This window comes from Oxyura jamaicensis, chromosome 1 (genome assembly GCF_011077185.1).
Source record: "Oxyura jamaicensis isolate SHBP4307 breed ruddy duck chromosome 1, BPBGC_Ojam_1.0, whole genome shotgun sequence".
Lineage (NCBI taxonomy): Eukaryota > Metazoa > Chordata > Aves > Anseriformes > Anatidae > Oxyura > Oxyura jamaicensis.
The window spans coordinates 47,123,570-47,150,346 of NC_048893.1; the positions used below are offsets into that span (position 1 = coordinate 47,123,570).

Consider the following 26,777-nt stretch of genomic DNA (forward strand, 5'->3'; position numbering starts at 1 on the left):
TAAAAGGTAAGGCCTACGCAGCTGCAGGAACAGGCACCATAAGGTTGGCAAGTGTATTTGTCCATATATAGTCAGCTTGGCCAAACAAATTCCTTACGGAAGTGAAACACATTGCCACGTTCCCAAACAGGGACATTGTTCCCCAACTTTTATATATACACTGGAGCCACTAACGAAAGCCGTGTGGTTCATTCTGTTTTGTTTTCTTTTTCCTAAAGGAATGATACATTTCTAAACTGTTTCCACCGTTTCCTGACTGTCTGTGTTGGATGTTCATGATGTTTAAACAGTAAATCAGAGAAGCTTAATTTCAGACTTCCCGGTTTCTCCAGGGGCATCCAGAAAACCACTGTGTGGCACTTCTGCAGTGTTTAGGATATGCTGGCTGTTAATGTCTATTGTCTTAGCTACAATGCAGCTAAATCTAAGGCAGCTTTTAACTGTTCTTGGGTTGTTTTCATGACTTTCCAGATGCTTACTAAATACACATTTCTTGGCTAATACAAGCAAAATATGACACTGTTTTCAGAAAAGGCTTTTATAGCTCATTTGCCTAGAATGTAAATTGGAAAACTAGTTGTGCAAGAATATGTTTTCTGTCTTTGAAAATACCACATTCTTCGTAGTGTTATTTTTCTGCTTGTCTCTTATCTCAATTGATTACATATTCTTTTTTTATGGATGCCCTTGGAATGTTGCAGACTGCTTTTTTTCCCATTCCTTCCCCCCCCTCCCCCCCCAGCATTGTATCAGTGCTTTCATGCTGATATACTTTATCCTCTTAGGCTGCTCTTTCAGCTGCTTCTCCAATTAGGTTGCAGTTTTCACCTTGCTGGTACTTGTCTGCTTTGCACAGGAACAAAGATAATTGGCTGAGCTGTGCTACTACATTAATTTGCTGCAAAATCTGAAGAATACTAAGAGAATGAGGAATCAGAGATACTGATTTGATCTGACTTGGCCATTTCATGCGACTTTTTTTTAAGAAACAGATAATCCACTGAATTAGAATTTCTAATTCATGACAAAATCGTAGTTTTATAGGTTGTGACAGAACTGTAATCCTGCTCATCAACAGCAATAAAAACAGAAGAGACCAGAACTAGCGATTGTTTCTTTTCATGTCAAGAAGAATACAGATTCTTTTCTGGAAAGATATTGAGTCTGCAGTGTGTTATAAAATAAACTGTAGCAAGGCACCCTTTTTCTTTTTGATCAGAAAGTTAAATATCTGCTTATAAAGTTGAAATGGATCAATCTTAATTTTATGGAATGTGACCTTTTAACCCACTTTTCTAATGATTAGATAGAGATGTCATCTTAGTGTGTATGTAAACACAGGAAAGATTTTTTTTTCTGGTAGAAGATGGGAGAAAAATCTGTCAACTGTATCTTCCTTTTAAGAATATATAAAAGGAATAACCTTATTTATTTATGCTTTAACTTAAAATACTTCATTTTTACTTTTTGTCAGTATGTCAGACTTCTGAAATAAATTACAGGTGTGGTCTTGACCTTACTCTCTAGGCAGGCAGTTTAAATTGCCTCTGAGAACTTCCTGAGGATTCAGTTAATTGCTTCAATGTGTATTCAGGAAAGAAAACCTAGAAACTAGGTGATACAGCTTTCAGCTCTGAAGCATTTTTGTCCTCTGGCCCTAAGTGTACACAGTTCTTAACCTTCTGTCCTGTAAAATGTTTCAGCCTTTAAATCACTGTGTAACTGGAGAATATCTGAATTTTAGTTTAGAGTTACGTGTTTTCACTTAGCACTTAAGTGGTATCAGGGAAGGTTGTGGAGGTTCAGCTTCAGTGGAAAAACATGAATAGTGAATTTGGAATCTTTCCAAAAAATTGGCCCACTTAAAAACTAAAATCACCTCCAGAAAGGTGTTTATGCCTCTGAGTACATGAACAGGTTCTTGAATGTGCTGAAAAAGGTTTTAAACCTGCATAACATTATTCACAGCATCAGATTGACATACCAATACAGTTCTGAAGGTTTTTAATGTAAGTCTGAGTTCTGAGACGTGGGCAAACATAGATCATGACTGGGAGGTATTACAACTTTGGACTTGAATCACAGCTATCACTTTTTGTTCATGTGGCTCACTGTAAATAGGCTGTAGGCCTGAGTGCTGGTCCAGTATTTCTGGCAGGTCAAAGATGAAGCCCAGAAAACTCAAATTTATGTAAACTAGAACCTGGTCATGTAAATGCCAAACATGCTAAAATATGTACTGGATTGGACGGAGCTGTTCTGTAGTGCATATGTGGTGGACTATCCACTCACCTTTTCCAAATTGGTAAAAGTAGCAATTATACTGCAATTCTGTGTTTTTTTTTTTGGTTCTTATTGCTTATTTTTTGTTCACCGCGGTACTTAAATATTTTCCAAGTAGAGTGTTTACAGAACAAAATTGACTTCTCAGTGGAAAATAGCAAAGTTCCTTGGTTCTTTAAGCTTGACTCATGACGTAATTGCTGGGATAAAAATGCAAGATGTTGCAGAAGTTGTGTTTACATTAACAAATACGGCTCCACGTGTGCTATTCCTATTATATGGCTCTCTACCACAGACAGCTGTAGATCAGCAGTAATTACAGCAGCCATTTGTTTAGTCCTTTTCAGTATTACAATGTGTTGGAGAAGAGAAAGTTATCCCAATTTTAAAGAAAATTGGAAGCGGGATAGCTATGTCAGCAACTTCCAAACTTACCTAAAGTGCCTCCTCTCTTGTACTCCAACTCTTTAAGCAAATCTGAATTCCGTTCTGTAAAAGCTGGTTTTGCCCATGGGATTGTCCCTTCAAGAAGAGGTGGCTTCTTATTGCCAGCTAGCTCCAATTTCAATTTGTGAAAAAAGAGTCTAAAGTTAGCTGTGTTTTCACTCATTAATTACAGATTTCTTATTAGGTTTACAAAGACTTTCAGTAAAGCTCTGGGAGAAAAGAGCAGGTGGTAGAAATTTAGATTTAAGGCACACATATGCAGTTGTTTTAGGCTCCAGTTATCAGTGGTGGATTCTGGGGAGCTGTTTCTGTGTGGGAGGCAAAAGTTCTTCGAACACCTAATTGCCCTGTAAATTATATTGGTACAATAAAAATAAATATGGCAGCTCTTGTTGCAAGAGTTCCCTTCCAGAGTCACTTCTAGCATTCTGGCTTAGTTCCCCAGAAGTGCTGTATTAATGGTTTATAAAAATATTAATTTTACCTGCAAGAATTTTTTTACCTCGTATGTCTTTTAGGAGAGAGAAGCTTAACTTTATCAGGTATGAAAGTAAATCTTAACCATCAGAAGATGTTTGTAGCTATTTTTCCCCTCTACAGGCTTGGTTATTAGTCTTTCTTGACAAAGGCAAATAAATGAGCATTTGGTACTTCCATGGATTTCAAGATTATTGGTAAAATTTGGCATTATAGCCCAAGCTGAGACAAGACGCCTTCCTGTGCAATTTCTACATAGATTTGTCTGTTCTGCTCTGAATGAGCTCGTCTGTTTTGAACTCTGCACTAAGGAAGACCTGTCCTGCAGAGAACAGAGTTGCTGCGGAGGTGCTTGGTGCTATGCATGGCTCAGAGCCATCTGCCTGGAAGAGAAGCTTTTCCCCCTGAATCAGAAACATTGGGATTTGAAATTGAGTGCCTGCCTCGTTCTCATTGTAGTGCCTTGACCACTTCGTCAGACGCTACTTCGAGCTCTAAGTTGTGTGCTGATTCCTAGTGGACTGTTCGTGCATGTATATGGTGTTTTGGTTTGGATTTCTCTTTTCAATATTCTTGCTCTGTCTTGCTTCAGAAGGTCTGCAGTGATCCTAGGAACTCTCCTGATGAAAGTTTGTGAATGTGGTGGTTTTGGTTTTATTTTTCTTCTTCCTTAACTGACAGGCATCTGCAAAACATTTTGGATTCAAAGATAGAAGTCATTTACATTTTACCTATTTATAAATATAAAAAGCAACTAATCATCCTTTAACTTCTTTCGGGCTCTTTTCTCCCTACATAAAGCAAAAGGTAATGCCCAATTAGAAACATCAGTTAGGGAGTTACAACTTATGGTGCAGCACTGCCGGGGTTATAAGTGATATCTTTGCTTTTATTAAATGAAGAATATTAAATATCTTCTACCTCTCCGTGACTGTGCCTTATGCAAAGTAACTTGTAAATGCATTTTTAAATGAAATCTACCAAATGTCTGTTGGCAAATACAACCTTCTGAAAACTGTAATTGTGCATGTTACGTGTGGTAGTTATCTTCTTCAAACTGAAAAACAGTGCTCTGGTACTTGCTTGTTCTGCAAAGGAGCCTGTTAGGGAAGCCAAGTGTAGACTTACTGGAATGGAGACCTCCCTGCCCTCCTCTCAGCTGTAGTGACCAGGGTACGCCTCATGGTTGTAACTGTGCAATCTCCTCTTTATCCAGGACAAGGCCTCACAAGTTGATATAAATTCCTGGAAACTAACAAAAATGCTTACAAGATTTAAGCCTCTCAGACCATCAGTTTTTCTTCCCTTCCTCTTCCTTCTCACTCATTCATTTTTAATTTAGTGTTGTATATGTTTGCATGTTTTCAAGATACATCTCAAGACAATGCTGAGAAAGAGCTTTTTTAATGGTTGCACTGAAAAAAAAAAAAGAAAAAAGAAAAAGAGAGACCCACCACCCCAGACAAGATGCTCACCTGGGCTAACAGTTACAGGCCCAGGAAAGCAGTACGCTGCTGCCTGTTACTGGCGGGTGCCCAGGGAGGTCCTGATGATTCTGGCTTTCTTACTGTAAAGAGAACTGAATTAACATTTAGATGTCAGCTCTGGCTTCAGCAGCATTACCAGCCTGCAAGAAGCAATCCAGGCCCAGGTATGTAGGCGTAAGGCTCTTCTGTGGGAGCTGGGGCGCACGCAGCGGTAGGAGCTGGTGGTCTTGCCCACCCCAGCTCAGAGCATCTTTCTCAGAGCTTGTGATTCACACCTTTAAGAAATGCTGTGTTAGCATAAATGCTGTGTATGCGAGCCCTAGCCAGCGCCGAGCTGTAGCCAGCGCTGACCCCAGCAGTGCCAGGGCCCTCAAAATGGAGGCCAACCCAGGGGACGGCAGTGCTGGTGGAGAGGCCAGGGGGGGTGGATGACGTGCTCTGCCCATGGAAGGGGAAGGTGGCTCCTGTTATTAGAAGATTCTGTTATTATCTGGTGCCAGCAAGCCTGGCTGTACAGAGCAGGAGGTCCCGTCCACCCCGGGGGCACTCACTCGCAGCCCGGTCCCTGGACAGCAGCAGCTTTCCTCTGCCTCTGGCCCCTCGGCCCTGCAGTAGCTGCAGTCAGTTCTGCCTGCCTTTCTGGGAAATCTGGGGCTGGCTTTGCTTAATAACGAGACAAATGATTGATTGCTGTCCCCTTGGGCTAATTGCGAACATAACCTATTCTTTCCTCTTCTCCAGGGCCCCTCTTTCCACAGAATAAAACCCAACCACACAGAAACAAAACAAAACAAAACACCCCCAAACCAAACAAAGAAATGAACTCGCTGTTTAAATGGAAAGAAATAAAGGGCAAAATGAAGGAGAGGACAGAGTATTTTTCTACACTCGTTCTTTCCAGATGCACTTAATTGTGCAACAAGGAGTTTGCTTTTCTTTGAGAACGGCAGGCATTCCCGTCACTGGGAGACTAAACTGAATGCTGAAAGTCGCTTGGTAGCCTTTCATCCAGAAGGATTCTGTTGCAGTGTCACTGTTTGAGTCTGTCTGCTTTCACCTGCTAGTTAAAATACATTCCTTGCTCTTTTTGACCGCTCCTACGGTTCACTGCCACTGCTATTTGCCAGGAATTTCCTAGAATTTCCCTGTGGTACCTTCACTGCCATCAGATAAATGTTACTGGGAACTTAGTACTTTAAGCATCTTTCTGTACCCGTGCTGGTATGTATGCCTAGATGTGAGTTACTTGTTTTAATCCGGAGTGAAACAGTGTGGATCAGTTCTGGAAATAAGTAAATGTTTGTTCAAGGTAAATGCTTGTTGTCTGTGGATGGAGTATACTGTTCTCTTTAACAGAATTGTGCTAAAATTGGTCTTCAAAATAATATGTGCTGGATTTGACAAGCAGCTATATTTAATTATTAACGTCTGAAGCAGTAAATAAATAATAGCAGTTGTGAAGTCTCTGCTCACTGCTCTGGAGCTTCAGCCGTGTTTGAATACTTGAACTTGACAGTTCTCTTGCAATAAATCCATGCCAATGTTTGGTTATTTAAGACTTAGCAACCAGGGGACCTTAATTTCACTCACATGAGTTTCTCTTTACACAGTTTGGAATCATAAGGAGCCTTTAACGGGGGATTAAGTTGTTTGCTTGCACTCTGAAATTTCTTTGTTTTGTCACCATGATGTATATTGGCTGTGGTATAAATGAGAATTAGTCTCGGAGTGGGCATGATAACCAAGTGAGTGAAGAACCAAGCCAAAATCCAGCCCTTAAATGCAGGTGTAGAAGGTTGCTAGATAAAATGAGATAGATGAGACTTATGGTAAGTGCTAGTCTGGATGCTCCACAAATGTTTAGGAGCTAATGGGTGGAATGACGGTATTACTCTGATAAGTTTTTGCCCTGGTCAGCTTGTAGTAGGTATTTTGGAATGAAAGTGGATGATTTCAGCTTCTTTAGGCTGTTGAGATGTGATTTCCTTGAGATAGTATTTTTCTGAATTGCACTTACTAATTCATTGTATGTGCTGTAAAAAGTGGTTCTTAATCTCATGGTCTTTACTTAAATCAGTAGCCTAAATATGGTGGAAGTTGCAGTGCAGTCCTTCTAACTTCTCATTTTTCTAAATAAAGGCCTCATTATTAGTATGTAATGCTACTGGAAAAGCACTGAATAATGGAACCTGAATTATTTAGGCATTTTCTAAATTTTTAATTGCCAAAGGTGCTATTAGAGCAGGAAAGAAATAGTATGAATCTTTTCATACACATATGAAGCACTTGTATCTGCTACCTTTTAGATGCATAAAAAGCACTTAAATTTGGGCAGGTGATGAAAAAAAAACATTCTCATCTCCTTTTTTTTTTTTCTTTTTCCCTCCTTTTCATAATAGGGCTTTATCTGTCCTCTCTGTATGAAGTCTCATGGATCAGCTGAGGAGCTGTTCAAGCACTATGAAGCGGTTCATAATTCTGGCATTGATTCAACTCGTGGAGGGGAAGGTCATCTGTCACCGGAAAGGTGGAACACTACTCATTTGTGCATGTGCTTTTGTGTCAGTGTTGAGCTGCTTCTAATTACACTGGAGGCAGTATTAATTTGAACACTTAATTACGTACTGAAGTATTTAAATGTTCGTGTCCTATTTCCAACTATAATTAAAAAGCAGCTTGAAACTTCCATTGGTTGATGTTAATCTGACAATAAATGAAAACCAGTTGTTTAGGTTTAAATTGTTAATTCAATCATCTGTTTTTCATGCATCTGAGAATGTAGTGTAACAAACTGGAATGATTTTTAGGAGTGTGGCAGAAAAATACTGGTTTATCCTTATTTGCATCATACAGCTGAAATTTCATCTTTTGAGCTTGGGGGGAGGACAACCCTGACTATACAGGAGAAACCTGATTTTGTCCCTTAGTGGTTAGGGTATTTACTGGGTAAAAATAACATCAGTTTTTGCCTGAATAGCTTCCCATATTGCCTAGCTACTTTCAAATCTGAGAAGTCTCTGTGTCATTCAGTCCCCTTCCACGTTCCAGAAACTCCATCCTCATTTGCAGAAATTTCCTCTAATTTATTTTATTTAACTCTTTGGTCAAAAGCAAGCTGTTGAATATATTCCTAGGAAACATATTGGGCTGTTCTATTTTTGAGACCAGCAGACACTGATGAGATGAAGCTTACTCTTGGTAGTCTGCCTGTGTTCGAGTAATCCCCCATGCTGGCATGGAAAACTTTTTCTTATGGATAAAGTTTACACAGGGTTCATTTTGCTTCCTGCTGGTCCTTTTGCTATCTGGGGTTTATTGTGGATGGTTGTAAATGACAGTCCATGTTGCTCTTTGGTCCCCCCTTCTCCCCTGGCCAACCTCTTTTGGTCTGTATGCGGCAGTGTCACAGAGAGCAGCTGACTGGCCTCATTCAGCAAACGGGGGTACCCACTTTAAAACCCTGCAAGGTGTCCCCTAATAATGGATCTGGCTTCTGCAGCTGCTGGGAAGTAAACCGTTTATGACTAGTAGAAACGTGACCCAAAATGATAAATAATCACAATAAAAAAAACACATACATTTATGTAACTTGTAAAAGGTTGGTACTTTGGTGAGAAAAGTGTGTGGAAGGCAACATATTTCAGTTATTACTCAAGTGAAGATGCTTGCCTCCGTAGTGTAGTGCAGACCAAGCCAGTTAGAGTCAATATTATCAGAGAGGTCTTGTCTTCATGCACGGGTGGGCCCTTCCTCATGAGCTCTGTTCTTTTGCTGTAGGTTTCTGGCTGTGCTCCCTGAAAAAGTAAATTGCTATGCTTTTTAAAGTGAGCATGCTGCAACCTAACTGTTTGAGGGGAGTACAATTTCCTTTTTTTTTTTTTTTTTTTTTTTTCAGTGGTGCTATTTTTATGATTGCTTTTATCCATGGTGTTCTCCAAATATATGAAAAACCAACAAGAAGTTATAGAATGCAGAGGATAGTTTGAAATAAAAGGAATTGCATAGCTTGGGGAGAACAAAAGAAATCGAAATTCAGGCTTTATGTATGAGGAAATAGTATGGTACTAGCAGAGCTATTTTGGGTTTCCTATGTGCACATTTACTCAAGAATGAGTATTTCTTCTTTGATTTAAATCTTTTCAAAGTGATATAACTTGGATCCAAAATAATACTTGTAGTAGAATAATAGCATTCACATGGGGGAATTATTGGTCATAACTATATTGTTTATATAGTTTATGAAAGATTTATTTTTATGCCTGCAAGTTTCCAATGTCAACCAGATGTTGGCTGGTGAAATATATATTTTTTTCTGACTCTTGACAGTTTAAGAACAAGTGGTTTTGTTTTCTCTCATATAATTGAAAAAGTGGACAAGGTCAGGGAGCTTGGATGGAGTGAAGGGAGTCTGAGAGCTGTTGTGTAACACATGAGCTATTTCTTCCTGTTGGAGTGGCATTTTTTAATGTTTCTCAGTTGCATGCCTGCTTGAGAAAACTCTTATTCAACATAAACATGTTTTTTCAATACTCGGAATACTGCATTAAAGAAGTATTCCAACCTGCAGCAGGGGGTCGCTCTGCTAGTGGTCTAGCAGCAAAGTCTGCACATGATTCATAAAACCGAGTTTGGTCTGCAAAGTTCCTTATTTAGTCAAGAGAGAGAGAGACAGGTATGATGAATTACAGTGTGTCCTCCTGCCCCACCTTCAGTTGAGTATTGTAACTAGGGCCAAGAATAAATCATTTAACTCCCCAGAGCAGTTGAGCTAAGCCGCTGGTACTGAGAGCTTGGATGGAGGCACCAGCGTTGCCGTTTGGGAACAGAGAGGAGCATAAGGAAAAGGCGGCAGGGGTTTGCTGGATGGTGAGGCGCAGGAGATGTGCTGAGAAGAAGACAGAACTAACAGCACTAGTGGAAAGGGAGATTTGGTGAGGATTTGGATGGCAGTAAGAAAAACAAAGCTACAGTTCTAGAGTGATCCGTTACACTTTTTTCCTTCTTTCCTGTTCATTTTCTGGTGGACAGCTGGGCCAGATTTAGGCTTTGTCTTATAACTGTCAAGCAAAACGGTGTTGGGAATATTGAGGCAACTATGGTAAAGGGGTGTTTCGTATTTTTTCCCTTTCTTCCTTTTCTTCTTCCCATATATTATAAACTATTTTTTATACAGTTCAAAAACTTAAAAATAACAGAGAGTATTAAGTGGTTTAGTTTTGCAGGTCTGGTATGTGTTCAGGCCAGGCTTTAATATAGTTAACTGTTTCACCTGCCTGACATTTCATTTCTAATCTACCAAGTGAATATTAGCTGATCTACGTAATAACTGGTGAGAAAGCTGCTCCTGCTTCTCCACCCCCAAGCAATGTATAGGTTTTGAGTTGCAGTTACACCTGTCTCATTAAAATTGTATTTGTGAATCTCCAATTTATCTCGTGCAGGCCAAATAACGTGTAAGTAGCAGAAAATCTTCTGAAAAAAAAAATCCTCCCAATATCACATCTTTGCTTCACCATTAAAATTAGATTTTTTTGTTAATTCCAGTGAATGTATTTTGCTTGCTTCTTGATGACCCTGACCTGTTGCTAATGTGAGCTGTAGGTTGAGTCTATTCCTTCGCAGTTTAGCTAAGAAATAGCTTACTTTGTTTTGTTTTTCTCCAAGGTATGAGACAATTTAAAAGAACACCTGTGGAGGAGGGGATAATGCAGCACATGAACAATAAAACTGTATAGTGTAAAACAGAATATGTTGCTATTGACACCCACGCATACTATTCTGTGTGCCCCTCAGTGATGCCACTGCACAAGCAATAGGAAAAGATGTGTTTGCATGATTTTAATGACCTGTATATCTACATTTGAAGTGGCTATATCTCAGTGATGCAACATCATCATTGTATGTATAGCTATCTCCTTCTGTAAGGAGACCTGAGATTTATAAGGGTGCTATCTAAATTAATTAGTAACAATTTAGCCTTGGATCTTGTGTTCTTGCATGGCTGGAGGCTTGAACATTAAATCTGAGCATTTTAAATCCCATCGCTTTAGGCATTCAGACTATTAAGTGAGTGTATCTGAATTGTTGTGTGAATGAAAAATTATGTAACTACATATTTCAAAAGGAGTAAAATAGCATGCTGTCTCAGCATTGTTCCTTATGTGATATGGGAGGTGAAGGAGAACAGACCTGTCCTTTTCATGGCAAGGCATGTAAAACAGTTAAACGTCCCAGTGCACAGCTTTGCAATTCCAAACTTGTGGTCACCCTGATGCACTGAATTAGATTTGCATTTTGTTTTTGTTTTCATGAGATTTTTTGCAAATATATTTCTTTGCTTATCCAATGAATGTTTCAGCATTTTTTGGGTGATGTGCAAAATGAACTAATAAGTATCTATTATTCAGTTTGTTCCAAATTTCAAAAAATATAACTATATTTATGTAAGTTATATTTATGTAGCGTATGTCTGTAACTGTCTTGCAGTTATTTAATATACATTATAACCTATACATAATTGACAAAAATATAATGGCTGCATATTAATTTTCTCCACTCCATGGATATATTTATTCAGAGATGAAGTATCACTGCTCCGACAAGAAGTACAAGACTTGCAAGCTTCACTGAAGGTTGGAAAGATATTTTACTTGCATGTGTTTCTCTGTTTTAAATTACAAATAAGATGTTCCATTATATTAATTAACCAAATTTACAGTTCTCTTTCCCCCATCTCTTCTTTTTTTTTTTTTTTTTCTTTCTAGGAGGAGAGGTGGTATTCAGAAGAGTTGAAGAAAGAACTAGAAAAATTGCAGGGGCAGCGGCAGCAAGTAATTGCTTTAAAATACTTGAAGCAGGTTTATCATCAGCATTGACATTGAAGATTAATACCTTTTTTGTAAGGCACGTGGCCTGATTTAGTTAGTTCCATAAATTGAATATTGACATGTTCTTGGAAATAAAGCTAGTTATCTCTCCATAGTGTTAACTATATATGAATATGAAGAAAAAAGCTAAGAGAAGATAATGATTCTTCCATACTGCTTAGAACAAGTTCAGTTCAGACTTTTCTTTCTGTTGGGCTTCTTCAGAACTCAGTTTATTAAAGACAATAAATTGAATGTAGTGTTTCACCTGTTATGAGAAATTCAATGGGGTCTTTCTTGTAAAAACGAAAAGCATGGGGAAGAATAGTAGTGTGATTTCACGAAAGTCTGTACGAACTGAACAAACAATTGAAAACAAATCAGTATGTTGTGCCCTAAGGAAACTCAGTTACTATAAGCTACTTAGATAACTATAAGCTACTTAGATATTGGATTGTTATAAATCTCAGAAATTATGTTCTGACAGAATACCTTCTCAGATGTATTTAATAGTGTCTGTAACCTGTGTTTTCGGTCAGATTTCAATATTAAGGAAAGGAAGGGGAGGGGGTTGTCAGTCTTGCAATTCTGGAAGTTTGATAGCAATACAAGAAATAGAAAATCATCTTGTCCTTTTCCAGTCTTCCAGATATAAAAATACCTGATTTCAAACAATTGTACTGCAGTATATGAGCATAGAAATCTTAATTTTTGTATTTTCCAAAAGTGGGATGAACTTTTGGAGTAGTAGTTTTTACTCCTTCTGTCTAATGAAGCATTTATCCTTCTGTTTTCTTAAGGATTCTAAGTCTGATGGATTGACAACATCTACATCTACAGGTGGCTAACATTTTATTGTATTAATTTCTGAATTGATTTGGGTTTTCTAAAGTTCTGTTCACTGTAGCTTTGGGTTGATGAATAAGCAGTTTTGGTAAGCTAAAGACATAACATGCTGAAGTAGTTCAATTACTGAAAACAAGTAACACAAGCAAGTGCTTGAGACAGCTATAGTGTAGGGAAATGTTACAAAGGCTTGTAGATTTGTAGAAGTGAGACGGTTTAACTGACTCTAAAAGCAGTTCTGTGTTAATAGTTTTTAACTTGTTTTAAATCGTTTCATGTAAATGTAAACTACATTTAACATTTGTCACTGCTGGTTTATTCAATGTTCTTCTGTACTCATTGCTGGCAAAGAAAACAATGAATTTTGTTGTTTTAGTTGTTTTCCAGGCCAATAACTTTTGCACCGTGTTTGTTTTCCGTGAGGTACTCATGGAATAAGGTTTTTCTAATGTACCCATAAAGTATCTAATTAAAGAGCTTTTAATCACAGTTCAGGGCTCCGACTTCAGCACGTTACAGTGATCTGAAGGGCTATTTGTGACTGGTGAAAACCAATATGTACTTAATTTTGCATAGTACTCCACTAGTAACAGGTTCCACTGTCATACTCATAGATATTTAACTTGAGTGAAGTCACTCACTTTATTAAGGTAATTGGATTAGCAAAGTGAACTTAGATTAATTTTTTATCTGCTGTGGTTTGTTATTGATGTGAGTAACTGTATAACCTTGTCCTAGCAATTCTGGAAAGTAATACTGTTCTTTTTATGGAAATAGAATCATTAGAACGACAACTAGAAGAGATCCAAGTAGAAAATTTTAATATTAAGCAAATGAAAGACTTATTTGAGCAAAAAGCAGCACAACTGGCCACTGAAATTGTGGGTGAGTAATGAGGTCTGATTCTGTTCTCTTTTTATGTAGCTTGTGCAAGTGATGATTTATTCAACTTCCTTCTTAATTAGATCTTAAAGCAAAGTATGATGAAGAAATCAGCCTTCGGGAAGGTGCAGAACAGAAATTGACAAACCTAACACAAGAACTGCTGAAGGAGAGAAGTACAATAGAAGACTTAAAGACAGAGCTGGTATTCATATCACACTATTAATGTTTTTATAACTTTGAAGTCAAGGGGAATATACCTACCTTATAAACACTGCTTTAAAGTAGACAAACTCTGCTGAGATTGCAGACATCTGATTGTGGGTTAAAAGGAGATTCAGAACACCGTTGTTTCTGCTCTTTTTCAGTGACTTAAATTTTCAACATTTTTCCAGTGTATATTAAAATTTACCATACGTTATGTTGTAGTCTGCTTGTGTGGTGCTCCGCACTTCAATAATTTTGCAGAGTATTGCAGCTCTAGATGCGTTACACAGCCCTGCACTTGGTGAATGCCATTGTTGACTTCAGGAGCTGTCTTTAGATCACCATTTTTCCATGAGGTGTTACGCTATGACTGTCCCTGGACAGCTGCAGTGTTCACAGGAGTGTTCACAGACATGTTCTGTGACATGGTGGCTAAAAGTCTGGCAGCTGTCATCTGTTAATGTTTTCCCTCTTGCTTTTGGCTCATGATACTGATATGTGCGTATTCCAAGATTTTGGCTCATGGTGACTTTTATAGATAGCCATGGCTTCAGGGAGTGATCTCCATGATTCAGCAGCCGTGCTGCTTCCAAAGCAGTGGCTAAGGGACTTCCTAACTTCTTGCTTGTCTTCCACTCAACCACTGCAAAGACTCTGGAGGACAGTAGGATGGCATTTATTACCCTTCTTCCCTGTAGTCAGCTGTCCTCAAGTGTCTACTGGTTCCTCTTGGACCAGCCACTAGACCTATCCATTCCTCTCCACCTGTTTTGTCTTCCTTTCTCCTTCTAAACTAAAAGAGGGTAAATTCAGGTCAGATATAAGGAAGAAATTCTTCACTCAGAGGGTGGTGAGGCACTGGCACAGGCTGCCCAGAGAAGCTGTGGATGCCCCATCCCTGGAGGTGTTCAAGGCCAGGCTGGATGGGGCCTTGGGCAGCCTGGTCTGGTGGGAGGTGTCCCTGCCCATGGCAAGGGGGTTGGAACTAGGGGATTCTTAAGGGTCCTTTCCAACCCAAACCAGTCTATGATTCTACATTCCTACACTTTTTCCTGTACCCATTCTCTATGAACTCCCAGGACTTTTTCTTCGGTGCCCAGTATTGTCTTCCCTCTTCCTTCATTCCATCAGTCTTCTCTTGGAAGGAGTTTATGGTGCTTTTGATGTAATTATCAGCAGATTTTATGTATGTGCCTAGAGTGAAGCATATCAGATAGTTCCTTCAAGCATCTCCTTCAGTTGCCTTTTTTTGTCTGTACCCAATGTTTTCTGAAAGAGAAGTTCTTGAAGACAGAAACAGTATAATTCTATGTTGTACTGGATTCTTATATGCCTCAGTCATGAGAGGGGCTTGTGTGTTTTACAGCAGTATAGCATGTACAGTAATTTGTTCCATAGAGTAGTGGAATCAATATAACCAACTTCTCATGGAATTATGACTTCAGATAAATTTATTGTATGGATTCCTTGTCACTTCAGTGTTTTCTCCCAGTGAAGGTCTCCCTCCTGTACAATCTACCTACTTGAAAATTATAGAAGCTCAGTCTTTGAGACCTTATCCCTTTTTGTCAGATTTGGTTGATATTGGAAAACAAGTTCAAAGTTTAGAAGACAAGAACTGACAAGCAGCCATTAAATCCTGTTTCCTTTGGGAATGATACATACTTCTTGTTGTTGTTGTTCCAGCTATAATACTGTGTATGTCACCTTGTCTGTAACTTGGTTTGAAAGATTTTGAGAGGTGAATTTTGATGCTGGAAGCATGTCTGCCAACATCATATTGCTCATTCCTACTTTTCTGCTTTTCAGCTACAAAGGCCTGGTGTGGAAGATGTGGCTGTCCTGAAAAAGGAGCTGGTCCAAGTTCAGACACTGATGGACAAAATGACTTTGGAGCGTGAGAGAGAATCTGAAAAGCTGAAAGATGAGTGCAAGCACTTACAGGCAGAGCAGGCGAACTCAGAGGTAATTGTCATACCAAAAGACATGCTTATTAACTTTGCTGTTGTTTTTCAAGATGAAAATTGAAAATATGAATTTATAGTAATGAAAAAGCTTCTTTCTTAATAGGATCTCTTCTAACTTATCTAAGAGACATGTTTATTTAATATTGACAGAATTATGCAATTTACTGTATTTACCCTCAAAACACCCCCATGCTTTTTGTTGCAAAACCTTTTATTGGCAGAAAAGTTATTACAAGAGGCTAATAGAGCTAAAGACCTTCTAGTATAGCTGTGTTCTTTCTACTTGGAGAAAGAAATAGAACAGTACTTGTGTGATTCAGAGAAGTGTTTCTGATAGTGAGCTACACGTAGATAAAAACAGTTATTGAAAATGATGGCTTTAGTTTAATAGTAGAGTTGATGTGTTTGAAAATGAATGCTGGAGTGTTAAAATATATGAGAAGAATTATTAATACAAATGAGATAATTTGAGGACATGTAATTATAGTACATGTAACTCTTAAGCTTACAGAAGTTTGAAAAAATCTCAATGGATATTATGTTCATATATGGTATATGGTTTTCATTTTTCTTTATCTAGCTTTTACTATTGAATTTGGAAACCTTTCTACTGCTAGTATTTATTGTAGATATATTTTGTGTGTAAGATACAAATCTCTTCCCTCTCCTTGTCAAAATCTACTACATAATAGCCTCCAAATGTTTCTTGTTATTCCCTAGATGAGAAAGTGAGTGATTCCCAGGCCTCACCATGCCTTAAAGTCAAGATGGCATTATGTCACTCATAGTCTGTAGAAAATATCTTGCTCTTGAGTTAGTTACTTTTTTGTTAACATTTTTTTTCTCCATAGTTCCTTGGATTTAAAGCTTTTACATCCCATCTGTAAATTGGAACCTCACTGTTTATTTGAGTTGTGGAATATGCTGTTTTTTTCAGAATTACTTTTGGAAGGCTTGCTTCTGTTTTGGCTGAGTCAGTAGAAGTCTTAAATTGCTGATGGGAGATTTGAAAGCATTTGTCCACTTCTGTTATTTATGCATATGCAACTGATGAGAACTCTGTGTAGGATGCAAAACTACCTAGCTTTCCCATAGTAAATGTTTGTTTGTGTGTGTGTGTGTGTGTGTGTCTTTTGTTGTTGTTTTTGTGTTTGTTTTTTCTTGTTTTTGGTTCCTCTGCTTTTCTGGTACTGAATGCTTCCATTTTCATGCAGGCTAGAGTAAAAGCAATGCAAGAGCTCTGACTTGGATCTTGTAGGTGGAATCTTACTCCTCAAACTGTCCTGAGATAGAACCATCTCACATCGCTCCTGGCTAAGGCCTGTTTGATGTTGTTTACCGTAAATAGTAAGGGAAATCTCTGACAGAGTTGTTGGCAAGAAATCCTAATAAAAATACACTGCCACCAAGAAGGCTTTGTCTAACATTATTTATTTATTCTGCAGAATTGTCTTGCTAGGTGTTGTTGCATCTCACTAGTGGGTTGGTTGGTATAGCTTTACTAACTGTTGTTACCCCACAACTGCAACAAGGACAGCAAAACGATGCAGAATTATGGTCCTAGTTAAACGGGTTCACTGCAGAATTCCACAGCTTACATGAGGAAATGAGTGGAGTTTCTGTAGGAGTTGTAGTATCTGCCATCCTGTTGAGACTTCTGAACATGAAGAATTCCTTACATCTTGTTATCCTGGGGTTTCACATGTCCTAGATTTCAGAAATGCAATTTTAAATTTCTATTTCTTAATTTTCACTGAAGAACTTTAGAGCAGCTCTGCCCTATATTATTTTAAACTCCTCAGGGCTTTCCGTCCTGCCTTCCCCTGAACACTCCAACAGATATGCAGAGCTCCAGGAATTGTACAAGTGTTCAGTATAGAACTAATTTGAATCTACCATTGTTTTGAAGTTAAAATTATGTATGCCAAGAGCTTCATCATACATGAAAAGAGGAGTATCACAGTTGGAGTTATGAATATGATGTGGTTATGTGGCCATGTAAGTTGCTGCGTAATTGTAATTTGGTTTTAACTGTGAGATCCCACAACTATGCTGCAGAATTCAAATTTCTTTTCAAAATACAGTCTTTGTAGTCTCTTGTGGTTTTGGATATTGTAGTTAGTTTTCATGTGAAGATAAAATGACATAGTGACATAGGCGTAATGAAAATCTATCATATTGAAACACTCACAGCAACATGAATTGTTCCTGTTTCCTCAAATTAAGTATGCTTTTCTGACATAACTAGCCATTTTAAAATTCAGCTTTAATGTGCAGCTTTTAATGGGAAAAAAGACAAATGGAGAAGGTTTTTCAGTCCTGATGGGAGTAATGGCAAATGGAGAAGGCTGCATGATAACCCTGGCTGCTTCCAGAAGAACAGTCTAAGAAGTCTTAGATGTTATGGAAGGTTTATAAACTATAGTGCAGTAATTATAAATTGGGTACTTATGTAGTATCATCAGTATGATTTGCTACATGAAAGAATATGGCACGCAGGGGCAGTCTGTTCCTTCTCGGAAAAGTTACTGTCTTCTCTGCTTAATTCAACATATGACAACAATAGCCTAAGGCATAGGTAGCAAGACATATTCACAATAAAAGCTTTTCTGTCAATGCAAAATGTCAGTAGGTTACACTTTAAAAAACAAAACAAAACTGAGGTCAGAGTGGTGAAAACTTCTCTACTTCCAAAAAACAAACAAAAACACAACTTTGAAAACTATTAGCCATAAGAAAACAAGACGTGGAAATTCTTTGTTGGTCAGAATTAGTACAGTTCTGTCCATAAAAGTTTGGCTGTGTTACACCTCAGTTTTGCTCTTTAAGTCAACTTCAAGGCTGAAAGAGTAAAATAGTTCTTGGGTCATCCTTGGCCGTTTTGCTGGGATGGGTGAGACAACGTATATTAATATTGGTTTCCAAAGTGAAGCTTCTTTACAATAAGATAGATTTATAGTCTGGGTGAAGAGAGTACCAAAGGTCTTCCGAACTCTATATGGGCATCTTAAACGCTACAGGAAAGGGAGAACATAAAGAGTAGTGTAGCTCTGCAGTTGTCACCTAGACGTTTTTATTATTATTATCCTTTCCTTTAGTTGGGTGTTACACCCTTATTTCAGAGTTGCACCTGAAACTCTGATGTCTGATTATCTATCTCAGAAGAACGATAATTCTGAGATACTCCTTCCATGTATAGATTCACTGTAGGGAATCCTGTATAATGAACACATTACGAAAACAAAAGCACTGCTGGAGAGCTAAGCATTTCTATGAATCTCTGCAGATTGGGATTTGTTTCAGTATCTGATAAATGTTCCTACAGATTGTTATGTTGAATATCTAGGTTATTAAACAAGATGAGTAGATTAAATTATGGAAAATTTTGATAAAGCCAGGACTGTTTTTTTTTCTTTCTTTCTTTTTTTAAACTAAGCGTAGGCATTGAACCCAGCAATATTTGACAACAAATTTGAGGAAGCTTATCTGCTAACAGCTTTTGTCACTGCTTATTTCCATCTTTCATCCATCCGTTTTACTTTTTTTTCTGCTTTCTAATGGAGACACTTACATTTGAGGTAACTTTTTGAAAACTTCTTATTGTTACATTGGTTTTCTGTCTTACCAAGATAATTTTAGGAGGTTGTTAAACAGGTGAGTTCCTCTTTGCTTATTGTTCTATTGCTTATTTGTTCATTAATCATATAGACGCATCAACCAGACAGTATCTGGAATGAATACTCATCCACGATATATTTCCATTTTAAGAATGAAATAAGGGGCAGCTCTTTGATTTGTAATTGAGAGAAATGTATCTTAATGCATATAAATTATGGTTCTAGTTTGAATGGTTGCAGCAGTAACCTTAGTAAGCTTCTGTATATTTTCTGCACCATCTTCTCTCAGTACTGAAAACTGTTTTCTAAGAACATCCTGGAATGTTTGTCTGCCTAAGATATTTGTCTGAGATAGTTGATATTTGAGATATTTGTCATAGATATTTGTCTGCCCAGGTTATATTTTAACTAAGAATTGTTTAATGAAACAGCCTTGTAAAGCACAGGATTACAGAAACTCAGTATTAATAATGATACATAGCCAAACAATAAATGTGTTTATATCTTGTCTTTGGTCTTCCTTTTTACGTAGGAAGGTTGTGTTATGTTTGTTGTCTACTACTTCTGATCTTCTGCTTTAGTTCATTCTTCAATTCAGCATTTATACCTTTGTGCTTAATCTGTGGTTGTGAGAACAGTAGGAAAAAATGAAGGTCATTGAAATAATGTATTTAAAGTGAGTGGATTCATATAGAACATTTCAGTTTCTGTATTACAAATATTCAAGGAAACTTCATTGGTGTGTTTGTCAAAAAGAAGCTGAGCATTAATAGCAAGTACATGTCAACTGCTAGCTTCTGGTAGTGTGCTACAAATATGTTTCAATTAGGTAACTCAGAATTCATTAACCTTCTGTAAAAACAATTACCTACGCTGTCCTGCATAAGGATCAGATTTTACTTTTTAAAATTATATGTGGAGAGATCCCACTTTTGAAAGAATCCTTTTTTTTTTTTTTTTTTTTCTTTTACTATGTTTTACAAGCTCTCTGCTACTTGCAGAAGGGAGTGGTCACAGGGTGACTGAAATACACGGTATTATTTCCCATTAAATCAAGCACGACATGCTTTAGAGCAACTTTTGTTACTTATCTAAAATGCTTTTTTGTTTGTTTTCTTTACTGTTTTACAAATGCTATGTGGTCATTGATATATCCTGTTATGTACGAATCCAGTTTGATAGGGTAGCATTTGTTATCCCGATTATACTGTATCCAAAGTCATATGCCAAATTTGCATCAGATGCCAGACTCAACGCTTCTAGTGCCTTTTTGCTTTATCCTTACAAGGCACACAAAGGTTTTGATAGCATAACCCCAATGACTTGGGGGGGGGGGGGGGCCCCTTCACCTCAAGCTAGAACTGTGATAATGATTAATGGATAATCTGTTGTGATTTTCAATGCTTGTGGGCCCAACATGCTGTTTTCTATTGGGCTAGGGCAAATTTTTGTCTTCTGAAATAGGGTATGAATTAATCTTTACTGGGAAATTATGCTCATTGGTACTTCCATAGCTGATGGTTCTCTGAGATGAATTTGCAGGTGTTTTTTTTTTTTTTTTCTTTCCTTTAGCTGTTTATGTGTATACAAGTTGCCTTTTATTTTGCTACCAGACATATTGCTTCAGTTAGAATTATGCAAAACTTTGCTTTAAATGTGGATTTTGTTTGTCTGTTCAGGCTACAATTAATCAGTTAAGAGCTGAACTTGCCAAAGGACCTCAGGAGGTAGCAGTGTATGTTCAGGAGCTGCAAAAACTTCAAAGTTCGGTCAAGGAGCTAGAACAGAAAAACCAGGTGAGAATACTGTTATTTCCTATACTTGTCAGTTCACATTGAAATGGAAACATACCACACATTGCCTTGGGAAGTGTTGAAGACTGTAACAAAACACTTCTTGGTGTTGCAGAAGGTGAGAATTCCTTTACCATTTTGCTTAACATATGAAGGATATTGTAATGTACAAGCAAACAATGTTTTTTTAATGATCATCAGTACATTTCAACTTCGCTCCTCAGGGTTGTTGTGTTTGCAGGTTTCTAACTGCTGTAGTTTACGCAGCATTGCCATCTCACACATTAGAAGAATAAAGCTGTAACCATCAAAATATTGCGATGTTTCCCTAAAGATCATCATTCAGAAGGCATTTTGAGATCTCATCGTTTGTCTTATACTTTCCTTGCTTTTATATTGTACCAGCGTTGTATTTTCTGACCTTTTATTAGAGTCATGAATGGTGGAGAATTGAAATAAACTCCTGAAGCTTCTTAGCTGATAAGTATTTCTTGAGAGCTTTTATCAAAGCCCTGTGAGCTTGCTGCATTTTGCATTTGCATTAAGAAAGCATGTGTTGTTAGGTAATAAATAGAGGTAAGGAAAGAAAGGAGACAAGGAGAAAGATGCATATTGGTTATCGCGTAATAAATAGAGGTAAGGAAAGAAAGGAGATAAGGAGAAAATGTATATTGGTTATTGTTGTGCGTGTATATATAACACTGTATGTGTACTGTAAATGTTACGTTTTTATTTAGCAGCATCCTAGTTGATCTTGGGGAAAAAATGGAAAGGACAGGGACCAAGCAGGGTATATTTAATGTAATTTCATATTTAAAAAGCATTTACAAAGATATAATAGGCTGCAATTTGGTAAATTAAACTTGCCTTTAGTAGTATGACTCTTGGTTTGGCTCATAAAATAAAGGGCAGAACTGAGATGGTAAGAATTATCATGCTGTTCTTTCCACAGACCAGCAACACTGAGTAAAGCTTTTGGCAAAATTATTGCTATAAAGCACAGGGCACTTGCCTGAATCTATTGCTGTTGTATTTACAGCATGAAGTGAAATAGATTGATGAATAAGATTACCATACTTTAAGAGAGTGTCCTCTGCCATGTCATGTTAACACCAAACACCACTTGAGGAACAGAGAGAGCAGAAGTGGCAGTGAGCTACTTTTCTTGTCTCAGTGACTTAAAGCAGTTTACAGACACTTCTTTATGCAGCTTACGGTATGCTAGCCAAGGAATCTTGGCCTTGCAGGATTTGGACCTAGAGTTGGAAAAGGTATGACTAGCTTTCCAAACAACAGAAATTGCCCCACCTTCAGTGTGTGCTCCTTGAAGAAGCTGTCGGAAAGGCAGGACATGCTATTAGTTGCATGCATACATGACACTTTGCTGTGTACATCCTTGTATAATTTCATTCTGACGCAGGAAGATATTTCTGTGCATTGATGCAGAGTTCTCCAAGATCATGTACAACCTCAAGTAAGTAAGCTGTTTCTTTAATTTCTGGGAGCTATACTGAGAAGAGTAGATGACAAGTACATAAGATCTGTTTTTTGAGACCAGTAGGAATTGACTTCCCTTCATTTATAAAGCTCTGTAATTATGGGGGTTGGCTTGCTTTGCATTGCCAGGCAGTACTTCGGAGGCCAGTAATGGCTTGTAGCCCAGAGGAGACCTAATGTGAAAAAACAGCATCTCCCCTGAAGTATAAAACTTGCTATAATTTCCAACCCATTGCATGTGGGTTTTTAGTTTTCTTTTAGGAAATTTTTGATGCATTTTCTACATGGAAAAATGCTTAGTTTCCAACCTTCTACTGACATAACTGTTCTGAAATTCAGCCGGTTACCACAATGTGCATTCTTATATGCCTAACCATTGTGACTACACGGTTTGTATTACATTCTTCTTTCATGTTTCCATGGAGCAATATAAAAGAAAGGATCAGAGTTGTGTTTCAGCTTATATCTTGTACGCTTCGAAGGCTCAGGGCTTTGCTGCGGGCTGGAACACACTGACAATCCCTTTTTCTTTTCTGTGGAAATGAAACCCAAGCCATGGGGAAGAGAATGTGATAAATGCCTTTTTTAAAATCTGGGATGCAGCTGGGACATGCATCCAAACAGGAAATGCTACTGGGTCCCCTGATAAAACCTGAATGGCAATGATACATACATCGGCAGCTCTGTGGCCTCGAGTTTACTGGTGGGCTCCAGACACGAACAGAGGTAGAAGGCTGTCAGGCAAACACAGCTCTTCTCTTGAGAAAGCAGCAGTAACTGTTTGTGGCTTTGTCAGGCTGCAGGTGTTCAGCTTTCAGGAGCAGAGCCTCTGAGTTGCAGCCTGTTAACTCAACCTTGCAGCGTTAAACATGAATATTCACAATGGTATTGCTCAACGGAGCAGGGAGGAGAAGAGAAACGCCACATACAGGGCATCTTCTTGAACCATGTGTAGCTGCTGCTCTTGGCTGTCCTTCGAATAATTTGTAATGAGATGGTGAAGAATCTTTGCTTCTCTTTTGTTTTAAGTAATGCCCATGAAAGCTTCCCAAAGTCTCATACTGCTTCTAGACAGTGTTGGTTGTTCCTCTTTCTTTTTTTTTTTTTTTTAATCTCCCAGCTTTACTTGAAAATTTGTGTGCTCTGCACTGACTCATGATGAAATAGCTCACAGCAGTTCTACATTTGACATGTGGATCTAGTTATGAAGTACTACTAATGCTAATATCTCTTTTCTAACTTGTCCAGTTCTGATGAAAAAGCTACTGTGGTGTGTTAATATTTTGGGAACATGATTCAGCCTAAACGTTAATGATCCTGGCTGGCCATTTCTTGTTAATGAAAAGGGAATTGCAACTTTGTTTTAGATTCAGAGTGTGAAAGCAGTAGGAGCCTTGTCACTGACTTCAGGACGGTAAAGGTGACAAATGACCTCATTATGTTCTTGAAGTTTTCTATTCCTTCTTGTTTTATACATTTATATATGCCTGTACAAAAACTTCTGCATACCTGTAACAGCAACAACTTGTTTTGTTTTTCAAGAAACACTTCAAAAAACACTACTTCTGGTTTTGGATGAACTATATGCTTTAGAAAGTATATATTTTTAAATGGACACTTAAGGTATTAAATATATTTGTTCTCACATGGGTTGCTGGACTGCTGGAGTTGTCATTTTAAAGATTTATTGCTGTTTTCTAACGTCTCTTTTAAAAAAGATACTCCCATTTATCACTAGTGTAAAATAAAAGTACTGATTTGTGGTTTATAATGGCAAATATAGTTGTCATTCACATTAAAATCTGTAAAGAACAGATTCAACTTACTTGGGTAATGCCTTTTTTTTTTTTTTTGGCAAAACAGATTTCATCCCTGGATACTATGTGGAAGTGTGCTTTTAAGATGTTCAGCATAGCCAGAATTACAGCTCTGTCTGTCTTCTCTTGGAACAGTGTTGCTCCAGAGTTGCAGAATTGTCTGAAGTTTTCATGCATATGATTGACCTCAGTGTTGGCATTTTTTCAAGCTGACTTGTTATAAATATCCTTTCTTTTTCTGTGCTTTAATTGAAAGGGTCACTAGAGAATGTAGTAGTCATTGAAACTGCAGGAAGAACACAAGCATTTGAAAGGTGTGCCTAGTAATGCGCCACTGAGATGCTACAGTATCTTACTAATATCTAAATGGAAGTTGCTAATACATTTCAAGAAGACAGAGTGAATTACCCCAGCTGGATGGTGACCAGGGCCTCCCTGCAATTGCACTTCTATGCTTCAGAAAATTCCAGTGGAAGATTGAAATGGTTGTCATGGCTTCTTTGTCATGCTTGGAGATCTCTGAAATTGAAGTTAATGCTTAACCTAAGCTTGGGAGAAAACAAACTTTCTTGAATTATATATTGTCCATTAAGATACTTAATTTCTATCTGGATATAGTTTTGATTAGGTCATGAAATTAGCTAAAAAAATAATAGCTGAAATTTATCTGTATATATATGTATACATGTATATATATATATATTATTTTTTTTGGTGTGTCAATATGTGTTTTCTCCAAGCAAATACAGTTTTAATAGCCTGCAATTTGAACTTTCTGGGAAAGCAAATTATTTTTCAGGATACATGAACAGAGTGTGTATGGTATTCTCAGTAAGACGAGATGGATTTATGTGAGGATTTGAAAACCAATACAACCAGCTGAAATTCTGGGCATTATGGGCTCCAGAATTAACTTCAGTAATATGAAATAGAGATCAGAGTTTCCTATAATAAGACTTTTGAGTGAGTTCTTTGCTGTTCTGCATAGACACTTGAGAAGACATTTGTATGATGTATTGAATGGGTGTAAGCAGAATTGCAATTGAACTGCTGTGTAACTTTGTTTGTAGAGCCTGAGCGAGAAGCTGCTGAAGAAAGAGCAGGAATACAGCCAGCTAGAAGAAAAACATGATGAGATATCTGTGAGTAAGAAGAATGTGCAGGCAAGCTTTCACCAGAAGGACCTGGACTGCCAACAGCTTCAGGCAAAGCTGTCTGCATCTGAAGCCTCGATACAGAGATTACAGACAGAGCTAGGTGAGAAGGGAGAAGCAAGCCAGAAGCTTAAAGAAGAATTGTCCGAAGTAGAGACAAAGTACCAGCATCTCAAGGCAGAATGCAAACAGCTCCAGCAGCAGAGGGAGGAAAAAGAACAGTATGGCCTGCAGCTCCAGAGCGAGCTCAGTCAGGTAAGGTCATTAAACCTCCTAGACCATCATCCTCTTAGGATCCGTTCCTTAAACCATACCATTAGGTTGTATTAGCTGTGCTTTTCCTTGTTGAAGGGGAGTACACAAGTGGCTAACTGGTATTTCAATAAATCACTTATTCTAAGAGAATTAAGAAGAAAACAGGCAAAAAGAAGAGTCTGTGATATGAATGCTGAAAGCCTTTGGTGTTTGTATGTCATACAAATCCATTTGATAGGCCCAAACGCTCGTCAAGGGCAAATGAACACAGTTGTAGCCCCTGTGGCACAGTCAAACTCAATGAGATCTACAATTCCAACTACGTTTCTACATTTTTACTTCTGGGAATACTAATATAACATCTAGAAATCTGTAGTATAATTCACCTTTTTCTGAAGGGGAAACTAGATTTCTGTTCTAGTTCTGTTCTAATTATCTGTCTTTACACAAATAGCTTTCAATTTTGAAGACGTAGCTTATTTCTTGTGTTCTGAGGATTTACAGGACTTTCTTGCATATGAATAAAAAAAATCTTATTTATTTAGTGAAACAGATTTCTTGTTCATTCTCCTTCTCTTGCGGTGTTAAATGAACTCTTCTTCATCCTCCATCTTTTTCCTTCTGCCTTTTTTTTATTGATGCAAAAGGCATAAAATTCCCTGAAATAAGGGCAGTATTGTCAAATGAGAATGCAGCCCAGAATACTGAGTTTCCTTGGAAAATATTGTAATGGACACCTCCTGAGAAGTCAGCAGAATTATTTATTTTGGTTCAGTAATGTAGCTGAATCTATAAGGAATTGAGGCTAGGAAAAAAAAATAAGGTAGAGTATCAGAAGTAGTAAGATTACTACTTGAAGTCAAACTACTCTGAAGGAGTTGTGAAAAAAGTGAAAGTCCTCTTTTTACATTAGAACTGAGCAATTGTGTGATTTGTTTTAAAATTGAATAATGAATGTAGTAGAGAATACTTAGTGTGAAGAGCAGGGATAATAAGATCTTAATGTTGCTTCCCTTGCACCTCTCCACCAACACATTCTCTTTATGTTGTCTGTGGCTATGAGAACACCCAGGCATGTCTCCATAGAGCATTCTGACTTTTGAGGCTGGCTTCACTCTGTTTTATCTAGTGTCTTGGGGAGTTGTACATTGGACTGAAGAAAAATTTGCACATCAGGAGTCA

The 26,777-nt window shown here is 37.8% G+C and overlaps 1 protein-coding gene across 3 annotated transcripts in view; it reads left to right on the forward strand.

Annotated features, from left to right (window-relative positions):
• EEA1 (early endosome antigen 1) overlaps positions 1 to 26,777 on the forward strand; it is a 74,415-nt gene that overhangs the window by 12,669 nt on the left and 34,969 nt on the right. For 2 of the 3 annotated variants that reach the window (XM_035337262.1, XM_035337271.1), the window contains 9 exons: positions 7,094 to 7,221; positions 11,272 to 11,326; positions 11,459 to 11,524; positions 12,361 to 12,400; positions 13,184 to 13,291; positions 13,372 to 13,493; positions 15,305 to 15,460; positions 20,759 to 20,875; positions 25,257 to 25,595. In XM_035337262.1, coding sequence (XP_035193153.1) covers positions 7,094 to 7,221; positions 11,272 to 11,326; positions 11,459 to 11,524; positions 12,361 to 12,400; positions 13,184 to 13,291; positions 13,372 to 13,493; positions 15,305 to 15,460; positions 20,759 to 20,875; positions 25,257 to 25,595 — 1,131 coding nt within the window. Of the gene's footprint in view, positions 1 to 7,093; positions 7,222 to 11,271; positions 11,327 to 11,458; positions 11,598 to 12,360; positions 12,401 to 13,183; positions 13,292 to 13,371; positions 13,494 to 15,304; positions 15,461 to 20,758; positions 20,876 to 25,256; positions 25,596 to 26,777 lie in introns of those variants that run through there. The other variant, XM_035337282.1, reaches the window with a different exon arrangement.